The sequence below is a fragment of the Dermacentor andersoni genome, chromosome 4, assembly GCF_023375885.2.
Source record: "Dermacentor andersoni chromosome 4, qqDerAnde1_hic_scaffold, whole genome shotgun sequence".
Lineage (NCBI taxonomy): Eukaryota > Metazoa > Arthropoda > Arachnida > Ixodida > Ixodidae > Dermacentor > Dermacentor andersoni.
In genome coordinates this window covers 40,518,028-40,540,030 of record NC_092817.1, presented here as the reverse complement: position 1 = coordinate 40,540,030, position 22,003 = coordinate 40,518,028, and the positions used below count along the sequence as shown (strand labels likewise).

Here is a 22,003-nt window from a genome sequence, read left to right as displayed (position 1 = left end):
TGTTTATTTATATTTTGGTTTCTAGCTTTAATAGTTTGCTGCGAACCTTGCAACACTTAAATATCCTCTCTCTCTTTTTTTCTCCTTCTCCATGTGGTAGACCTCCCCATGTCACGGGCTTGACCTCCTTATCTACCTTCGTTACATGTCGCATGGTGCACTTGGTGGGTGCAGCTAGATCATGCGGTTTGCAGCCTGTCGACCCGTTGCTTCTCTAAGATTATTTCAGAGAGCATTGAGCACGTCAAGGTTGCGTTGTTGTCAATCGGTAAAACAGATATTAGCCTTTAAAGAGGTTAACAAAGCAGTTGAAATTAAGGTACGTTGTGATTCGGTTGGTGACATGACAATCGGGTAGCGAGGCAACTTGTTACAATTAACGCTTCACTGTTCATGCAGGGATGGGTCAGAGCATTACGAAAACACAAGGACTTGGTGTTCGTGGACCTTTCAGATGGGTCAGCCGCATCCAAAGTTCAGGTCGTCATTCCTGCAAACTGCATGAGGTGCGCCGTTTCTCATAATGCTCAATTTTTCGTGCTTTTAAATATATTTTCTTGCATTTGAAAGCCAGACATTCCTGTTGTAATCACATTTGCTAGGCGCTACACTGATTAAATAAATGTGTACACAAACACGACTGCAAGCGGCAACTTTCAAGAAAGTTGCGTCTTGTGTGCGTTTCTCTTCCGCATAACGTGAACCTTCCTGGCATTGCAAACTCTTGTTCAAAGTTTTAAAAACTGGGTTTCTCAAAATGCCGACACATGTAGTACTTGTAAGCATCTGAAGAAAGATAAAGAAGTTGAAGCAAAAGAAAAATTGCGTCCCTTTAGGTTCTTACTTCAACTCACTATCGTAATGCGTCTTTGACCTGCCTTTCTGGAGTGCGCAGATTAAATAAATACAGTTGATTGTATATCTTCTTGGCAGGTGTGCTTTCCCTTTTGTAGTCCCTTGTACGCAATCGTCCACTGTTCAAAAGTAAATACTGTATTGTTAGTTTTAAACTAAACGTCTCGCAAATGCAGTAAAATATTTCCTGTAGTTGCATTGGGAAATCACTAATACATTTATGCGTTACATGCAGGAACCTTTTTTTGCGCCTAATATTGTCTCCCGTTTGTTCCGAGGACCCAGAAAGTCTGTGGCATTTGGCACTGTGGTTACTTTTCATACACGCCCTTTGATTTGCCTTTGTTTTTGTATCAATTTTAGGCCGGGCCTTTCATATGGGGCAGCTGTCCAGGTTCTTGGAAGACTGGTAGCCAGCTCACACAAGGGGCAGGACTTTGAAGTGCACGCTGAAGACATCACAGTGTTGGGACCTTGTGACGTGGAGGCAAGGGCTGCAGACAGTTTGTAACCTAGATGTGGTGATGTGTGGAGAATGAAAGTTTTGTTTCTGGCTGCGTTCGAGTAAGGGTCGGATGACAATATCTTTGATTGATTGATTGATTGACACATGGAGTTTGTTCCGAAGCGGCACTGGGGCTACTAGAGGCATGTTAGCGGATGGCTCTGAACTAATTTTTGACCGCTGGGGTTCTTACACGAACCTACACTACAGCCACTGTACCAACACTATGGCATAACGTATATCTCACATGAAAGTTATGGGTTGTAAAAATCGATCACTTGCTAGTATGTTGTAAAGAAAAGCTTGTAGGGCATGCCTTTATTTTATGCTAGAATATGTGATGGCCCAACTGCTGGCTTGCAGAGCAACATAGTCAAGTTGCATGGCGAACAAGAAATTCAGAAGCAAAAGTCTACATTGACGCCAAGGTTGGTGGTCAAAGTGGATGCATCAAGATTGGTAATGAGCAGTAGCCCACAAGAAGAATACAGCAAGCAAGTGTGGAAGCAGAAACTAAAAGTCAGAGATGTGCACCATGGCAAAAAGACTGCAGCAAAAAACCTGATGCAAGATGGTTTGTAGTTCAGTGGCTGGCACATTCAAGTACACTACTGATTCTTCTACAAGATCCTGGTTCAGATTAAACTGTTTCCATACATCATTTCCGTTCATTACTTCTTCAAAACTTACAGCATTGTCAAATAATGGTCACTTAAAATGCAGATAGCTGATGGAAAGAAAGCTGCCACTGCATTTGCAGTTGCTGCTGAATGTACACAGTACCCTCAGCGCACTGTGCTGTAAGCATGAGTTAAATTCATTGCACCCTGCCTGTGCCTGCATCTTGGGTACAACTTTTGAAGCACCAGGTTACTTAGAAATGTGAATAACATACCAGACCGAGGCCGCTTGAGTACTGTGCAGTCTCTTTTTTTGTATTATTTTTTTACTGCTAGTACAGGGTGTGCAAATAGTTGAAGGGAAAGTGCACTAGTATCAAGTAAATATAGTTATTTGTCCTTGTTACTTTTGCTGCTTAAAGTCTGCTGGAACGAATTACTTTATTTATTTATTTGAAATGCTGCCACTTTCAGTTGAGAGCATAGCAGGCGGGCATTACAAAGAGATAATCATGCTTTAAAAAAAAAAGAAAATATTTTGAAAACATGGGCACGGTACATACGCATGAGAAGAACGAAGCACATACAGTGAGGTAATCACTGAGGTGAGGTGAGCAACAACAATAAGGTAATCAAGAAAATCAACACCATAAATAAAGTTTAACAGTGTACAATCATTCACGTGATACACACACCAGAAAACAACACAAGAAAAAGAAGCAATTAGTCAAGGAAAAAGAAAGAAAGGAAACTTCTAGACAGAGCATTTGAAGCAGAGATCACAAAAAATAAATTAAAATTTCGAAAACATGCGCTTTGTGCACACGAAATAAAGCACATCCACCAAGGAAGGATTATAACCAGTTTGCCGAGCAAAGAGAATCAACACCATATTGTGTGCAATGTGCAAACACCAGAAAATAATACTGAAAGAAAAAGCAAAGTATAACCATGCACAATATTGCAATAAGTTGCAAATATTGGAATGGAACAAGGAAACTAACAAGTGATTATACAAGAACAAAGCGATGTGCATAAGCAATCTCTTTCACCAAGAAAACTGGTGCACATTGAACGTTCACCACCAACAAGTATTAGGATAAGGAAATACATCTGTACTATAAATGCAAGAATTTAAGAAAACAAAACTAGCATTCAAATGAGGTAGATTGTGTGGCAATGACAATGGTACTACAGGTTAGGTGTAATTTCTAACTTTTTGGTGAAAGCAGACAATGTTTTGTTGTCCATGACAACTAGATTTAACCGATTCCATTAGCATATTTTAAGTGAAAAAAAAATGATTGCCCAAACAAGTAGTTGTTGAAAGAATATTCTGTTAGTGCGTATTTATGCTCATATATATATATATATATATATATATATATATATATATATATATATATATATATATATATATATATATATATATATATATAACGTAGACATATATGTATATAAATATGTGTTACACAAAAACAAGCGTAAATATAAAACATTTATTGCAGTGCATTTGTTGGATGACAGGCCTTGAAGTTTAACTGACATGTCACTTGCAAATCTAAGGATGGTGGATGAGTGAATCTAATAGTGATCTCACTGTGCAGGTGTATCCATTTCAACCACGGAAGACTTACGCTCCAGAGTACATACGGAACTTCCTTCATGTTCGACCACGGCAGGCTAAAGAAGCCGCCATGCTGCGGCTTCGTAGTGCTGCTTTAATGGCAGTGCATGCTGCATTCCAGGCATGTGGCAGCTCCATTATTTGCTGCCAGCATTCTTCACGTGACTGTTTTTTCAGCACACAGCTTGCCTTTGCCACACAGTGATGATTCTGTAACATTTCCTCTCTGTGTCTCAAAGCCCATTTCCTTGCAAGTTACTGTGCTCGTCTTTCCTGTTGAAAGTAAAACACAGAGGCCGAATTCACAAAGCTTTTCGTTAGTAAGTGTTCTTCACCATTTGCTGGCTGCCTTCGCCGATAGTATGTCCAGTATCAGGATTGGCTGAATTTTGCTCTAGCGAACAATTGTAGTGCGAGACCTTTTGTGAAGACAGCCTCAGGTGTGGTACAGCCCTTGTCATGCTGTGCCACAATGCGCGAGGCAGTTGTAAGTCACCAGTGTGGTGAAAGAATTTAAGTAATACTCACAGTTGTTTGCTTTATTTAATGTGTAGCTGTAGAACATCTTTGATCAAGTGTTTACTTGTAGCTTTTGAAAGTTGTTAATTCTAGAGGTTTAATTCTTGGCAACACCACTGTAATGGTTATGATGCATTTTGTCCTGTTTTGCTTACAGTCTGAGGGTTTCTTTCATGTTCACACACCCATCCTGACATCCAATGACTGCGAGGGTGGTGGCAATGTTTTCACTGTCAAGGTACCCCTCTCCTCATCTATTGTTCAAGCATGCAGCATACAGTTATAATGAAACACTGTAACATTTAAAGTTTGACTTGTGCTTGTATCTAATGTTATCCTTTCCTCTGTACACTTTCAGTATAAGGCATCTGCTGTGTTGAGCATTAAAATCAGTCACATACCTTTTCTCGTAAATGTTGTAAATTTTTGTTGTGCACAGGCAAATATATAGATGTTATGCTTTCAGGTAGGTTCTGGCTATCATAAATTGGTGGCTTGAAAACTGGTAAAGAAATGGCATGTAACTCCTGTGTGCGGTGGCAGCGTGACAGTCTGAGCAATTTTAACGTGCTGCAAATGGTAAAGTTAGTAGGTGGAGATGCATATTCGGTAAGAAAGCTATGGTTAAATGGACAATATTAAACTGTGGTTGTAGTGACCACTCTATTACCAACATACGCCAATTTCACAATGTAAGAAGCAGGGCCCAGTGGTTTTTCCCTCAGGAGATGCAGTTAGTGAAAGTAGAAAAGATAAGAAGTAGTGCTGAGAGTGTTTAATAACCTCATGTGTATCGTGAGCACATAGTCATATGTGGCCATTTGTTTAGTAACAGTTTTGCATGTAATTGACGACACTACATTCACATTCCATTCAGTACATGTGTTGCACATTACGCATTTCCGCTTTTTACCATAAGTAAGACAGTAACAGTAACATTTAGGGTGAATTGCCAAGCTTGAGATAGAAAATTGCCTCATGTTCTTCATGATACATGTCAAAATAAGCGTATACTTGTCTTCACACATGCATTAAAAACATTCTACATGTTCTTCTTTAAGCACAGCCCATGAAGCAACAAGCAGCAGAGAAAGAATCTGGTAAAGGCTCCAAGGAGCTCTTTTTTGGCAGGCCTGTCTTCCTGACCGTATCAGCCCAGCTTCACTTGGAGGCTATTGCCATGTGAGTATCGCTGTGAGAAAACCTTGCAAGACAAAGGGGTCACAGGTATAGGGTGACCTTAATTGATCATTAGTGGGGGAATAAGGGAAGCCTCATCCCAAAGAGAATGTTTCGGCAAGGGGCTTGTCTTTGTTGACAAGTTGCAGGTGGCCACAGCAGCCACATTTCATTGGGGGCGAAATGCAAAAAAGCTCATGTACTTAGATTTATGTCCACATTAAAGAATCCCATGTGGCCAGTATCTACCACTACAGCGAGCCTCGTAAGAACATCATGATTTTGGAATGTTTAGTTTAATGAACTTAAAATTGTTTAAAATGAATAAAAAGGAATTAAATAAAAAATTATGAATTTTTTTTGTTGACAAGTTTTAAAGTCCCTTAGGACTGAGGCTTTCCTAATCACCCATTCCTGATGGATGCAACCTTATGGCTTATACATATCCAGTCGACTTCTGTTAATTCAAACCTGACATGACCGACAAAATAGATTGAATTATCCGGTGGGTCAAATTGCCCAAGTCACGGAACGCCATTTGGCAGTATTTTCCCACGTCTAGAGCACCCACTTTACATGTGTCAAAAGTAGAAAACTATGCTGAAATGACATTAATGCTCATTAACAAAGTAGCAATTTAATGTGCATCTGATCTTCTAGCGAGAAAAATGGACAAGAGTCGAATATGTCTTGCTCAGTGGCTGCAGAATAATGAAGTGCACATTTGCTTAAATCTGTAGCATACAATATTAAATTCAAATAGGTGAAACTACTTGCGAGTTCATGTCTTTTCTGCTCTCCAAACGTGCAAGCAGTGGAGAACATGTTCCTGCTTCAGTGACGAAAAGGTACCTTACAACCTATGCTAAATCCAGGGGTTTGGAATTGTTACAGCTAGGTGTATGTATATATTTTTTTATCGTTCTAGAAGTATTCTGTCCTGAGAACTGATGGGATTATCAACTGGGAATTACTGCCACTGGAGCGAAACTGCTGCGCCATTTTGGCCTCTGTGCACCGTTCCTGCACGATCTTGCTCTACAGCATGTGAACTGCATCATAAGTGATCAATTACTCTATGATGTTCAATTACCAAATATGGAGGCAAATAAGAATGACAGAACTGTTCTTTCACTTCAGTTCTATTTCATTCTCATGAACTGTTTATGCAAGTGGCTGATTTTGCAATAATGGCAGCGCAGGAATTTGTGGGTTGGTAGGTTGCTTCAATACCAATAAGAAGCCCCTCTTTGGGTAAGTGGTTAAACAAAAAGGACACAATGAAATATATGTAAATTCTGGGGTTTGACATGCCAAAACCAGAACAGAATTATGAGGCAGGCCGCAGCTGGGGATTCTGGATTAATTTTGGCCAACTGGGGTTCTTTAATGTGCACTTAAATCTGAGTATAAGAGCGTTGTTGCCTTTTGCCCTCGTTGATGTGTGGCCGCCGTGGTTGGGATTGAGCCCGCAACCTCAAGCTCAGAAGAGCAACACCATATTCACTAAGCTACCACGGTGGTACGCGCAATAAAAATACATGGACAAATGCAAGCCCTGTTGTTATGTTGCCTTCCAAAGCTCATAGGTTAGCACTGCTTGGCATTGTTCAGGATGAACTTGAAACACTCAAAAAAGCAGCGTAAGCACTGGTTTCCTCTGCAGGTCTCTGTCCAGGGTTTACACAGTGGGTCCCGCGTTTCGTGCTGAAAACTGCAACACACGGCGACACGTCTGTGAATTCTGCATGGTGGAGGCTGAGGAGGCCTTTGTCACATCTTTGGATACCTTGCTGCAGGTGAGCTTTCTTTAATGTGTTAGCATTAGGAGTGTAAAAATGGAAAAAAGTGTACATTAAGTGTGGGAAACCGGTGGTCTGAAACCGGTGGTCTGAAACCGGTGGTCTGACCGCTGTCAGTTGCTCTTCATTCCTCATATAGGTAGTACATTCGATCTCCTGAACAAAACACCTTGCAATGTGGCGAACGAGGTTTAAATCATAAATTCGGGACCTCAAAAAAGTGCAATGTCATGCTAATGCAATTCTTTTGCATTAACCTCTAGAGCGCCGTTTTTTTGTTCTCTTTTTCTTTCTTTTTTTTCTTTTTCAGAACTTGACTGCTTTTTCTTAACAAAACTGACATCTGGGCGAGTTGATATAGCTTCATCTTAAATCTTTGTTTACGAGTCTTGCCTACAGGCAACATATCAGAAAAATTTTTTCTCTTGCCGAGTCTCAGTATTGAGTACGAAGTTTCTGGCTAAATGCCTTCGGCCAATGCTGGATGACTGGCAGCAAGCATCATTTGTTGGTTTAGAGCAGGAATACTGGACAAGGAAGAAGTTTGGCGTGCATTTCACTGTCTTTTGAAAGCAGGATCAGAGGAGACAGGCCCATGCCAGATATCCAGCAGCAGTCGTGTCACACATATGATGTAAAGCAAATGAAATGTGCACTTATTTTTATTTATTTATTTATTTTATTAATACTGTAAGCCTTTACAGGCTCTTACAGGAGTGGGAACACATGGTTCACACATGATGAGAATTGTCTATACGAATTGGAAGCGAAGCCTTAGGTGGCTTGGGGTGAAGCCCACTTTCAGTTTCCTGTCTGGGGATTTCCCCCCAATTGCTGAATAAATTTCCACTAAATATTTTTTCTGTTTATTCATTATGCGTATTCCTGATGTGCGTTGCACATTTAGATATAAAATAAACATTTTTTCTTTCTGGGTATTTATATGTATGGTCCATAGAGGATTAAGTAACACATTGCAAAAAGAGACACTGACTAGAATGAAAACACAATGAGACAAGCGCTGGTGTTCCACTGCTTGTCCAGCACCTGTGCCATTGCACCTTTCATTCTAGTCTGTGTCTCTTGTTTGCACTGTTTTACTCAAGGTGAAGTATTCTTATATTTTTGTAATTCCTCTATTTTCTTGCCTGTGCTTTTCTCATTCTCTCATTTGAGGTGAGTGGGTATTGTGGCTCTACTGGGGGCACTAGCCACCGTGTCTCTGAATCTCTTGTCTGTACCTCTCATTTTTGGTAATACTATTACTAATCACAACAATATAATCTTCTGTCTGTACCAGGAACTTTTTGCAGAAGCTGCTGTGAAGCTACTGGCACCTGGGTTCTTAGAGTTATCCCTGTAACAATAGCTAGTTATAGTGATGAATTCTGATCAGGTGCATTTCATATCAGAGATGTATAAAATTAGTATGTGTACAGTGATGTATGGCTGTAGGTAGCAAAGTTTCTGGCTTGTTGAAAATAGTGACAACTGAGTTGTACAGTACGATGTGTTTAAGCAAGTGCCTTCTGTTGAACCACACAGAGGACCGAAGATGTTGTGAAGAACGTGTTCACTAGTCTGGTCAGTTCATCTAATCAAGACGTAGGTGTACTTATGAGAGATGCCCCTTCTGGTCACCTTGAGATGGTGAAAGCCGCACTGGACAAACCTTTTGTCAGGTGGGTCAGAAGACGTTGTGCCACAATCTTTGTCTCGTGAACCACTGCAGAGGCAAATTGGTGCTGCTGCTGATAGCATTTGGAAGACATAAAATGTCCACTGTGTTTCGTATATTGGAGGTGTATAAAATCAGTCTGCGGTCAACTACCTGTGGCTGTGTGACTATCTGATGGACTTGTTCAGCATGGTTTAAGATGGCAAACTAGACTATCAGATTCAATGGTGCTAATCATTACGCTTTATTATTTCAGTTCTTGCAACAGTTGTGGTTGCAGTGTGCACTTTTTATTAAATTTTATTTACGTCTCAAATTTCATATATGTGTGCTGATTTATTGGGGGTCGTAGCAGGGTACCAGGATGTTAAGTATGTTTATTTGTCGCAAAATTTGGCAATACTACTGAATAATCATCTGATATGTCAAACACTCATGTTATTTAGCCATGAGGAATATGGAATGGCTTTTATTTTTATTTTTCAAAGGAGTTGGTCACTTCAGCATGCCAGACATTACATTATACAGCAAAACCTCATTAATATGCAACCACTTCATAAGTAATTATGGTTTAAATACAGTAGCAATGAATCCCCCGCCCTGTCGCCATTGAACCTCATGTATTGGCTGATCGCTTATACCATAATGGCTTAATGCATGCCAAATGGTTAGTGTGTAGTATTTATTTAATTTCTTGGTGCATACAAGCTTGGCATCGGCAAAATGTTGTGCGCGCAGACCATACATACTGAAATTTCAGCGCAGGGACCCTTCCCAGACTGCAGTTACCATCAATAGTGACATCAAAGCATGTTAGCCATGACATGTGTCCTGCTCATATAGCTTCTAGCACGTCCACATCATTGTCATGGATGATGATGTGGATGATGGCCCTTCCGTATCCGATGCAGCTAGTGCATTGACTGCCATTAGGGCACTCACGGAGAAGTGAACCCTGATGGAGAAACTGGCTCGTGGCTTTTCTGAGTTTCAGGATGCTGTCATTGCTGCAAGGCCGCCATGGCGGCAAGTGAATGTAGAGTTTGCTACTTGCTCACAAATAAAATGTGTGTCTGTGTGTGTGTTTGAGTGAGAATAAACACATTTTTTATTAGCTGGTAAGTCTATAGCCACTCATCTGCCATTGTTGGTTAATTAGTACATCGTTAGTGCGTACCTGAACCACGTTCCCTGCCAACTAAGTATTAACAAGGTTTTACTGAATACCGAAAAAAAAAAAAAACCCGGAAGCTGGCAGTTTTCATTGAAGCATAAACAAGGCAGAAGTTCAGGAAGTGAAACTTTTCCATGCTTATTTCATACGAAGTGACAAAATTAATTTTGCTGGTCCACATGCACTGAAAGTTCATAGTGAAGCTCTCATTTTGTGTCATTTTGTGCTGTTTTGAAACACTATCTCTGAATGAAACAAAATATCTCCAAACTAAGCTATGTATGCACAATGATCAGCGGTTGAAATGCGATACTCTATGTGCGTGGCTGTCGGCACTTTCTTGCGCCACCAGTGGGCATTGAGAACACTGCACTGTATTGTAGTATACAATGAAAATGAGAGCCTTTGTGATGTATTCTGACTGCGTTTGGCCCGCCACAGTGCTGGAGCACAATGGTGGAGTAGGAAGTGCGGGCCACCAAGTGGTCTGCTTATCGTGTTTGAATTGCTGAGCACTACATGCCAGTACATTCCTAATTTGTTAATTTGGCTATAATGTTTGTGCTTTTTCCATGATATTTTATTTGGAAGTTGTCGAAATTCAGATGTTGTTATCGAAATTCTTATGCCATAAATCTGAATAAAGCAGTCACAACAGAGCCTAAGAGCCACTGTTTGATGTTAAGAGCCACTGTTTGATTTGCTGGAAGACTCATATGCATGAAGGGCTGATTTATTGTTGCTGGGACAACACTAGAACAAATATGAAAAAAAAAAACAGATGAATATACGTCCTCCATAGTTGCTCAACCTGTTTTAAGGACCAGAAACTGATAAATCTGCTCCGGCTAGCCCACATATAGCCTGCAAGTCTGAAGTGCGATACTGAGAAACCAGCTGTGTTAAAAGCATTTGCTGACTGAGAATAATTTATCTTGAAGCTACGTGCATTTTTCTGTGCTGAAGCTATGTAGCAGTTATGTTTCAATAAAACAAAATTCTTACTGGCAAAGTTTAGGCTGTTAAAATTAGTATTGGTGTGGCACCTGCATGTTGCTCATTGCCCTGAAACTCTGCACCATTCTGAAAATATTGGTCCACCTAAATCTTTTGCAGAATGACATACAGCGAGTGCGTCAGTGTTCTTCAGTCTGCCAGAGATGGAAAACCTTTCCTGCGGAACATTGAGGTACATTGTTGCTTAGTTACCGTACACACTTGAGCAGGGGCCGCACTCATGTAAGAGCTGCATGCTCAGCAACTGTATCCACAGGTGTGCTGCCTATTCACGACTCCAACTAAATGCTCGCCCCCTATTGGCTGCGCTGAGAACCAGCTGATCTAGGTTCAGTCTTATGTTCTCACATCATAGCGTGTGCTGCAGCGTTGCCTCATAGTTCTCAAATCATTGTCGTGCTGCAGTGCACAAGCCCAAAGAAGAAAAAAATTGATGTTGAGATAGTTTTGCTGTGTCCCATTATGTGTGTCATTGTAGTGGAAAGACAGCAGCGTATGATGGCATGCCATGCCAATGGGGGGCATTCCATGATGGGGGCATGCCAGTGGCATGCCCCCCCCCCCCCCATTGAAGGGCCACACCACTCATCAAGATAATGAAAAAAAAAAAAGTGAAGCCCTTACATGACTGTATATGGCCACTCTATGTAACATGTGAACCGTGAGTGTTGCAGAGACTAGACTTCTTTAAAGTTAAGTGTATTGTTTAGAAATGAGATATGCAGAATAGACATGAGTGTGCAAACTGTTAGAATAAACCAGTCTAAAGCATATAAACTCTGGTGTGAACCACGACAGACAGTGGTAATACAGTCAAACCCGCTTATATCAATAATCAAGTGCCAAGAAAAAAAAAGTACCATGGTTATAACTGATAATTGTTATAACCAGGTTGCACAAAAAAAGCAGAGGGGACAAACATTCAAACGATTTAATTAGGCAGAAAAATCTACAGTTGAACCCACTTATAGCATTACTGATTTTGACAATACTTGCATGTAGCAATGAGCAGCTGCTACACTGAGAACTTTGTGTGTTTTAAGTAGGGATACGCGAATATCAAAATTTTCGAAGACGAATACTTAGCATTGAACATCGAATCGAATAATGATGCGCACATGCATTTATTAGAAAGTTGATTTACTTTAACATGTTGGAACATTGCAATTACACTGTTATTGGTAAAAAGAAAATTAAACTAGTAAGCCGTTATGCTAAAGGATTGTGTATTTGGCCCATGTTAGCTTTAGAAAATTGAATAGCTTCTGCTAGTTGTTTGTTCTCGCCATACTGTGCCTTACTATACCGCATCAATTTCCTGTAAACTCGGAGGCATTTGACTCAGTACCAGTCGTCACTCATCGTATTTACTGTGAAGCAATAAGCTCAGGATTGGGTGGTGAAACCTGCAAAAAAGTGCCCCTTGCTACTAAGAGGTTGGCTTTTCTGTAAAGCTTAGACGTCCAGTGGGTAAGAGTGTTTTACATGATCAATTTCGCCAGCGTCACGAATTTATCGCAAAATACGGCACGAAATCAGACATGCTTTCTAGGGCCGAGCACTCCTCAAACGCCTTGGCTATACCGAACAAATTAAGAGAATGGAAATAACAGCTAACACACCAGATGAAATCCGCAGGCAGCTCAGAGTGAACTCGATACTGAACTTGCACAAACCGAACCGAACTTGCACGAAGGAAGGCGGGCAGCATGTGCATATTACATCCAACACACGTACTCCACCAAAAACGACATAGTGTACGTAGACGCAGCCACCCAAGATCCTGAACGAAGACACAGAGCAGCCACGATCATCAACGCAAACCATAGCGAAACAACAAGCGGCTCAATAAGCCAAAGCACCGTGACTGAAGCTGAGGAGCTAGCCATCGCTTTAGCAGTGGCGGAGGGCTTCAGAACCAGCAAATCTCTCATTCTAACTGATTCTCAAGACGCCTGCCGGCATTTCCTGAATAGCAGAATAAGCCACCGTGCACTCCGTGTACTCATTGAGACGACAGGCAGCGTGACACACCACACAACACAACCATAGCCGATCCAACACAAGCTATAGACTGTGGGTGCCGGGCGTACGTGCAGGAATAGCGGGGAACGAAGAGGCGGACAGGGTAGCTCGAAGGTTTATGATCCGACCACCCAAAAAATCCACACTCAAAAGTCTACCGTCTGTTCCAAATGAATACTTAGCTTTATTGGCACACTGCAGGGGAACCAGGATGCAATATCCTCCCCCACATAAATCACTCACGATGGCGGAGGCCACTGATTAGAGACAGGTCCAGACAGGAACTTTCCCCAACTTAAACCTACTGAGTAAAAGGTATCCCACCAGATACACAGCTAAATGCTCAAGGTGCAGTCAAAAGCCCACCTTGTACCACACCACATGGGAACGCGAACTTATAACAGCAGTCCCCAACATCATAAATCCAAGTGCAAAGCAATGGGAGGCACTGCTGGCCAGTGACCACTGCGAGGTCCAAATTGGTCTTGTGCAGCAAGCACATGGGGCAGCTGAGGCCGTAGGAACCCTGGACAAAGGCCCCCACCCATGCTAAACCCAATCAAGGGCATCCAAGAAGACCTTGACGGGCTACAACAAAAGATCTCGCAGAGACCAATAAATGTTTTTGAGGATGATGATGATGATGATGATGATTTGGTTATACAGAAGTAAATGCTAAGAACCATGTTTGCACCCGCACAGCCAGCAACTATATATTCGATTTATTTAGAGTATTCGTGTCCAATCGAATATTCAAAAAAATTTGAATACCTAGTTTTCGAATCGATTATGAATGTTAAAAATATAACATATGACAATATTGAAATTTTCGAATATGTGCACAACCCTAGTTTTAAGGTAAAATAACTCGCTTATTACAATGTTCTCATGCCGCGATATTGGCTATAAATAATTAAATCTGGCTGCTGGGTGTCTGCTGAAAGGAAAAGGAACGTGAAATCCCAGAAAAGAAGATGAAGAAAAAAAAAACGGAGCCGCTTCACTACGCCCATTTTTGTGCCGTGCACTCTGCAGGGCACATGCATTGTCGCCCACCTCCTTTCCACCCCTGCAACACTGTTGAGAGGGTTGAAGGGAGATGGGTGAGGGGCGTGCGAGGCCAGTGATGCAATGCGATGAAGGTGTGCCATGTGGGGTGCCCAGCACGAAGGCATGCGTGGGGTGCGTGGCACCAAGGCGGGGAGGTATAGCGAAGTGGCTTGCATTTTTTTTTTTTTAGGATTTTGCTTTCTTCTTTTGGCGCGCACACCCAGTAGTGACATTTAATTGTTATAACTGATAATGCCGCATGAGAGCATTGTAGTAAGTGGCTTATCTTACCATAGAACACAAAAAAAATTCAACTGTGCATTGGCTGCTCATTGTTATATCCGATACATTGTTAAAACTAGTCTCGTTGTAAGTGGGTTCTATTGTATAAATAAAATCATTTTGTTTTATCAAGTGCTACTGGTACATTAAAATTAAAACTGTTCATTCTTACGTGTTCTCTCTTGAGAGATTTCTGGTCATGTCACTTTTATATTGACTTTGTGGTCGCTGAACTTTTCTGTGTGATGTTAATAATGCAAAGAGCCTGTTGATCCGAAACCTTTCGTGAACACATAAAATTAAAGCAAATAATACAATGAAACTCTTTGTTTTCTCCAAGCGCATCAGCAAAGTAAAACATTCCCTCAAGGAAAATGTCTTGTGCTGGCATGCCATCACTGCGACCATCGCTACCAATTCCATTCATAGTAGTGATGGTCGTTCTTGCAGTGGGGCCAGGACTTGAAAGCAGACCACGAGGAATACTTGGTAAAGCACTGCGGCGATGGCGGACCGCTGTTTGTGACGCACTTTCCATCAGCACTTAAGCCTTTCTACATGAAGCACTCTACTCTTCAGCCTAGCACAGTGAGTGGTTTTGTATATGTGGATTAGAAGTTGGTCGCTCTTTGCAAGGCACTTCTCACAAGGGAACATTCTCAGACCTGTTTTATTTCTTTTATATGTAAATGACTTGGCAAGTGCAATTCCAGATGGAATGACAATAAAATTGTTCGTGAATGATTGCATGACTTATAAGCAAATTTCGTCGCTCGAGGGTCAAAAAGATAAACAAAACACAATTTCACCTATTTTTTGCTTGCTTGGTGTGACTTATGGCGCATGAAATGAAATGCAGAAAAAAAGCTTTACTTATGCATGTAACAAAAAAAAAGAAAGAAAGAGAAGATAACTTGCAGCATTTTCTCATATTGACTTGGCAGCCTTACAGTTATGGAGGTGGAAAAGTACAAGTATCTTGGTTTCGTTTTCACCAGTAAACTTAATTGGTCACTTTACATCTCTAACATTTATGCATCGGCTTTACCGAAACTGATTTCTTAACAGGAAACTTACACAGGTACTGCTGTATGCTAAATTGATGGCTTACACCGCATGCTGCAGTTGTCTGGCATCCCCAAAAGGACATCATGCAAGTAGATCTTGTTACCCAAAACACAGTGAAATTTGTATTCGGCAATTATAAAAAGGAGGATTCGCCATCCATTCTGATGAAAGCAAATGGTATACAAAAATTAGAAACATGAAGGAAAATTTGTTGGCTGATGTTTTTAACTTCTTGTCAGGAAATATTTTAACTTAACCTGCCTAATTGTGTCCACCTTTTCATCACTCAAAGGACACATCACAGCCATGAACACTCACTCCACTCCTATATTTGCAAAGACAAACAAATTTAAATTTGGTTTCTTTCCAGGTACCAAGAAAGAGTGGAACTCACTTCCTGCCACCATTTGTCGCGTTCAGTGATTTTGCTTCCGAAATTGAACAATACTTGTCTTGATTTTATAATGTTTGCCGCTTGAATGCTTTCAATAAAATATTGTACATATTTGGTTTGTGGACGATTGCATGGCTTATAAGCAATTATAAACATATAAGCATATATATTTTGTTCTTCTGTCATTTGCTTTATTATTTGCTATTGTAGCCCCACCTGCTTCGGCCAAATCATTGACTCACAATATTTGGAAATAAAATAAAAGGCAGTAATTATATCAGCTGATTCTTGCACAAGACAGTTACATTCATCGGCTAACATGTACAAGTGGAGTGACTGAAGTACAGGATGCTGCACACAATTCTTACTTGGTTGTGTGTCTCATGTTATACATAATTCACAGATTTCTCTGTGACTGGTTATGAGGTGTGCATTAGCAAGGATAAGCACTAGTTTAAGTCTTATTTGACCATTTTCAATTTAAATTAACTGAACTATCTTTCATGAGACATTTATGGTATGGTCTTCTAGATTGGCCATGTGTGCCTTTGGGAGCATATACAATAACTATCATATACAATAACTCTGTGATAATTGGTTGCAGTGTCTTTGCACATGGGTTGCAGAAACAAGGACAACTGAGAGTACTGAATGCAAATCAGGTGTTCCTTTTCATACTGGTTCCCACTGCCTCTGTTCCCGCAGGTGGAAGGCTTTGACCTGCTGGCACCCTTTGGAGGCGAGCTCTGTGGCGGGAGTCTCAGGGAGGACAACCTCACAGTGCTCGAAGAACGTCTGCATAATCTGGGAATCGCCGAGGCTTTCCCCTGGTAGGCCAGAGCACATATAGCACAGAACAAGACGTGAACAAGAGTGCTGACTCAAGCATATGGCAATCCATTTGCTTTTGTGCCTAGATGTCCCGCAGAAGTCGCACACATAGATGCTGCCTTACATCATCCTCCTGCTTTGCATCTTGGCATGTTTGTAGTGTTGCAGTCACTTTTCTGTCGTCTTCCTACTTACATTTGGCTAGTGTGCAACCAATGTTAAAGGGCCCCAAACCACTCTGAGCTTGTAGGCGAGCAAGTGGCCTCTCTTGCCTTTACTACCCTCCCCACAAGCATTCTCTACTCCTCGGCATGAATTTCTCTAGAAGACACATGCACAGTAGGTCAGTACGAAACACCACATTGAGGCTTTTCCTTTTGTATGAAAACACTCCCACTTATCAGCACTCTGTGCTTTCTGGCTACCCGCTGTTGCAGGCACACGCACATTGCGAAACACACTGCAACAAATGAAATAATTTGAATGCACACGACAGGCAAGTGAGATGAGGAACAGCTGTTGTGTGACTGTATGGCAAAAGCATGCTGATAATAGACATATTGAAAATGATATCCCTAGCACATAAATCAATCGACAGCTTTTACCATGATGATGTCACGTGCATGATCCTGCTGCCGACGGGTGAAGAAGGGACTGGGAACACCTGGAAAGGAGCACACAATTGTTTTTTTGAGTCATCAGAGGTGGTTCAAAAGCCCTTTAATGCTATGGTGCTTTAATGCTGACTCGACATGCATTTATGTGTGTTCCTGCTGTAGTAAAATAAACCAGCACTACGCATGCACAAGACTCCTCATATACGTAAGAGCATTTCTTCTTTGGCCAGTGTTTGTGCTTCTATTGCTTATGGTAGCGATCAGTTCAATAACGAAGTGGTCACCACAGGAATTGCCAATTGCAGATGGAACTTATTTAAGGGAAGCTTTGTGAATGCAGGCTCAGAATCTCGTGGTACGCCATTATCATCATCAAAGAAATGATACCTGATACTGCATCTTGTTGCTCTTTTCTTCCATTATTTCGCTTTGGTTTGATTGAATTGATTTGATCAAATCATTTGATTTTTTTATTATTTGAATAATCTTTGATTAAATGACAGGGGCTGAGGAGTAGTCAAAAAGAAAAAAAAATGGCAGCCAGAAGGTTAACTGCAACTTCCCTTTATCACACACTGGTTTCCTCCTCTCTGTGCCTATAGGTCCATCGTCACTTTAGCTTGAGAATAGTGCTATGTAAACTTATATACATGTAATATTGTCCATTTTCATAATTGATTCTTATTCTACAGCTAGCAGCAAATGCAAGCAGAGCAGGAAAATTCAATTCGGAACAGAAAAAGATTGCAAAATTTTGCTCAGCATAATGTATGCCAACCTGTGCCAAGGAAAACTGATGTTCTTACTTTGCACCTATGAATAAAAACCTTTTTCTTATGTTCTAGTTAGAATTCTTATTTGCATTTCAATTGTTACTGACTGTGTTACAGTAATGGACAACAATGTGGTTTCTCACTGCAAAGAAATTTGTCTTTTGAAAAATAAATAAGGTGTGGGGGCATCAGTAAGGTTACACTTCAGAATTTTCGCTTCCTTTTGATAGCTTTCAATGTCTGCAGGGGATAGGCTTTGTGGGTGCATGCCATTTGTACAATGCTTATACCAAGCTGTTTTCCTCTTTCATCAGGTACTTGGACCTTCGAAAGTATGGATCTGCACCCCATGGAGGGTTTGGGCTGGGCTTTGATCGAATGCTGCAGTATTTTTTCGCTGTCAAAAATATTAGAGATGTGGTGACCTTCCCAAGATGGTCAAACCACTGTTCTATGTAGACAGTGCGAGCACTGCATTGTTAAATAAACATTTTTTTTCAGAGATTCTTCTTATTTCATATGAATCTATAACTTTGCCTGTTTTAGCTTTATTTCAGATTTTCATACTGTTCTGCGGAGCACTGATTGACGCCTGGTTACATTTGGTTGTTAGGAAGAAACCACCTGCCAACATCAGTGTGTGGCCAAAGATTATGTGGCCTTAACTTTATTGGAAAAATTCATCATTTTCATGGACTGTTTGAGAAACCTGCCAAGTCTCTGTTTTTTGTTTAACGCTCTGCAGGATTAAGAATAAGCATATTTCTTGTTTACTACTAAGTACCGTGCTAGCCAAATCCGCGTAAGATTCCCTGCAATATTGCCACTGCACCTACAATCCTGGCACCCGAGTGCATTTACATACCATTTTATAAAACATAAGACACAGGTATAAGTGATAAGGCAGACATGGCATGATTTAGAATTTGATCTTACTCTACTCTAAGGTGAACGTGTGCGCCTCATTGAATTAGCAAAAGTGTTGTACCTGGGGTAAATTACCGCAGCTTACCAAATATAAATACTGACCTTTTCTTTTCATGCTGATCATCTTACTGCTAGGAACATACAGTACTCCTATGTAGAAACTAACAATTAAACAAACCTCAAAGCTACGCCGAATGTGGCAAGCAATAGCATCAGCTCAGTAAATTTCTGCTTGTGCTAAAGGGACCCCAAAACACCTTTTCTTAAAACCTAAGCAACATGCTGGAATGAATAAAATGCCTTTTACGAAATAATTCCCAGAAGAAAGTAAAAATTAATAATAATCTGCTGTTTTATGTGTCAGAACCACAGTCCGATTATGAGGCACACTGAAGTAGGGAACTTCGGGTTGATTTTGACCACGCAGGGTTATTTAACGTGCACCTAAATCTATGTACATTGGCATTCTTGCATTTCGCCCTTATTGAAATGCAGCTGCCACAGCTGTGATCGAACTCACGACCTCGAGCTCAGCAGCACTACGCCATAGCCACTAAGGTACTATGGCAGGTGGAAGAAATTTCTGAAGAGGGCCTGATATGAATGACTGTGTAAAGAATGAAATGTTTACCTTCTCCATTCCCCTTCAACTCTTCAGTTTCTCTCAGCTGGGGTGATGCCGATAGGAATGCCCTGCCCATTGTCCCTTTCTTTCTGTGGTGCAATAAATGGTAACCTTTTGAAGTTGGTGACTGACAAAGGGGAAATGAAATTTCACTTAGGCTGAATTGGTTATAAATGAGTAGTGCACACTGCTGAAGCAATCTGGGCAAAAGCTGCAGGGCTGGTAATTGTAAAATTTTGTTATTAGCAGCCTCTGAATGGGTACTGACACGATATTTTTGACTATTCATTTCTTGTATTAAATGAAAGTCCTATACCTCTAAACCCTAGAAAAAATAGTAGGAACCCTCGGAATTCCGTTAATAATTTCATAGATTTTCTACAGCCATTTTCAGTTTTATTTCCAGGAGGATACTGCGTCGTGATGTCATGACCTAGTATGCAACAGGACATTGCGACATATTGACACTCGCTCGGTCATCCGCTATGCTGCTGCATCAGCCCTCGCAACGAGTAGTAGCACATGAAGTGACCAAGTGTGTCGAAGTGAGTGTCAAGGTATCGCAATGGCCTGCTCCCATGTGACCACATATCGTGTCATGTTATCGCAACACAGTACCCTTCTGAGAAATGAAACCGAAACTGGCTGTAGAAAAGCTGTTATATTAAACTATTTACAGTGCTGTGAGGCTTGTCATTATTGTTTCTAGGATTTAGAATTCTAGAACTTTAATAATCTCATGTCAGTAACCATGTAAATAACTCCTAAGCAGACGAAACATGCACCTGGTTGGTTAGCAGATATGACAGCCCTCCCAGCATATCACCTCATTCTTCATTGTGCCGCGGGTGTTGCCTGCTCTGAAAGGTCACGCCAGAGGTCATGCACTGTGTCATGCGTCACTTCCAGCAAGTGGTGATGGCAGCACTTTTTTAAGTTTCAGTATAAAAAGTGTCTACCCTTGCAAGCATTTTAACATGCATCTACTCCTACTTCAAACGTAAAATACTGCACAGAGACTGCTCCATATTTGCACTATCTGAAACTAGGCTTTCTACGTGGTCCAAAGATTTATCACAGTTCGCTTTTAACAAGTGATACTTCTCAATTGACTTATTTTTCTAGATGGATGTGTATGCGAGCCTTTGCACACCAGCTGTAACATCAGCTGACATTGCGCGTAAAGCTGAAAAAAAGCGGGGGGCCTCAAAAGCCACTGGAGAGAGAGCAAGCAATGTATTATGCAAGATTGTAGATCCCCTGCTGCATGCAGTGGGATATTATTTGACTTGCATGTTCACGTCAAAATTGGTGACAGATTAGGGATGTTTTCTTATGTTCAAAAAGTGTTGCAGTACCCCTTTAACACACTGCTTGGCAGTCACTTGCTCACGCCATCACTTGATAGCGAATACAGACGTTCTGTTGCTATTCGATCTATTACTACCTTTACATTAATGCCTGTTTCCAATGCCATAGTTTAGATTATAGTAGATTTTGCCATGATTCCAGTTCCTACGAAGAACATGGGAAATCTGTTTGGCCGCAGAGACAGAGCTTCTGTTTGCACACGGTGGTTCATAATACAGGTTTCATATCCCCAGTTTTCACCAAATGCTTGTCTGTCACTCATGCTGAAGAGAAAAGCAAAATAAATTTGCCTCAAATTTGTCTGATCTGGGCTTCAAACAACTCCCTGCTGGTGTGTTCCCGTGCACACTGATCCATTATACAAATAGTGATGGCTACACTTTGTAGGAGCCATGAAAAACGTATGTGAGACACATGCCATTAAGAGACATGCAATTGCAATAGGACTAAAGGTTGATCCACACCAATTAGTTGTGGAGATCGCACAACCAAGTTGGTCACAAATGGTTGAAAAGCAGCCATTCTGGGTTGCTTGACGCTGAATATTATAGCTCTGTCGTCAAGCTACTAAACCAATCAGCAGCGCAAGGAGGAGTGCGACATCAAATACGCCGACGGTTGTTCGATATGGCGATGCGAACAGATGACGCTCGCATCGCATAGCAAACTTGATGCTGCCAGCCAACAGTACGACTATTTCGCAATGAAAATCCACCAACGAAACTGAAGTGGCCCAAAAGTATCAGCAGCAGAGTGGTGGCAACTTTCTTAAGAAAAAGCGACCATGTCATGAATGTTCTTATTGAGAGATAAAACTTTATTGTGTCCTTGATGGGGTCCAGGGGTGGCGAGGATTGGGAGACTAACCCCCAGTCCACTCCTTCCTCAGACGGCGGCCAGTCCTTGCTTTCTGGCGGCGCCTTCGGCCATCTGGATGACCCAGAGCTGCGCTTCCGGGTCCAAGCTGAGCAGCATAGTCTCCCACTGCTCGGCTGTAGTTATGATGCATGTAGTGTTAGTGTGGTGGGTGTTGGTGGGCGAGGCTTTGGGGCACTGTCAGATAA

At 41.3% G+C, this 22,003-nt stretch overlaps 1 protein-coding gene across 1 annotated transcript; it reads left to right on the top strand.

Annotated features, from left to right (window-relative positions):
* Positions 1 to 76: 76 nt before the first annotated feature.
* AsnRS-m (asparagine--tRNA ligase, mitochondrial) lies at positions 77 to 18,518 on the top strand. The gene is made up of 12 exons (XM_050184049.3): positions 77 to 319; positions 400 to 506; positions 1,219 to 1,342; positions 3,588 to 3,728; positions 4,284 to 4,364; positions 5,193 to 5,308; positions 6,972 to 7,104; positions 8,653 to 8,789; positions 11,076 to 11,148; positions 14,784 to 14,921; positions 16,501 to 16,625; positions 18,331 to 18,518. Exons 1-12 carry the CDS (start codon positions 182 to 184, stop codon positions 18,473 to 18,475), a joined length of 1,458 nt encoding a protein of 485 aa, XP_050040006.1. The 5' UTR covers positions 77 to 181; the 3' UTR covers positions 18,476 to 18,518.
* Positions 18,519 to 22,003: the final 3,485 nt, after the last annotated feature.

Excerpts from the sequence above, each read along its gene's own strand:
- AsnRS-m (XM_050184049.3), top strand. The coding sequence starts at position 182 with ATGCGGTTTGCAGCCTGTCGACCCGTTGCTTCTCTAAGATTATTTCAG. Across the intron at positions 5,309-6,971 it reads CACTTGGAGGCTATTGCCAT|GTCTCTGTCCAGGGTTTACA; the intron begins GTGAGTATCGCT and ends TTTCCTCTGCAG. Across the intron at positions 8,790-11,075 it reads CTGGACAAACCTTTTGTCAG|AATGACATACAGCGAGTGCG; the intron begins GTGGGTCAGAAG and ends AATCTTTTGCAG.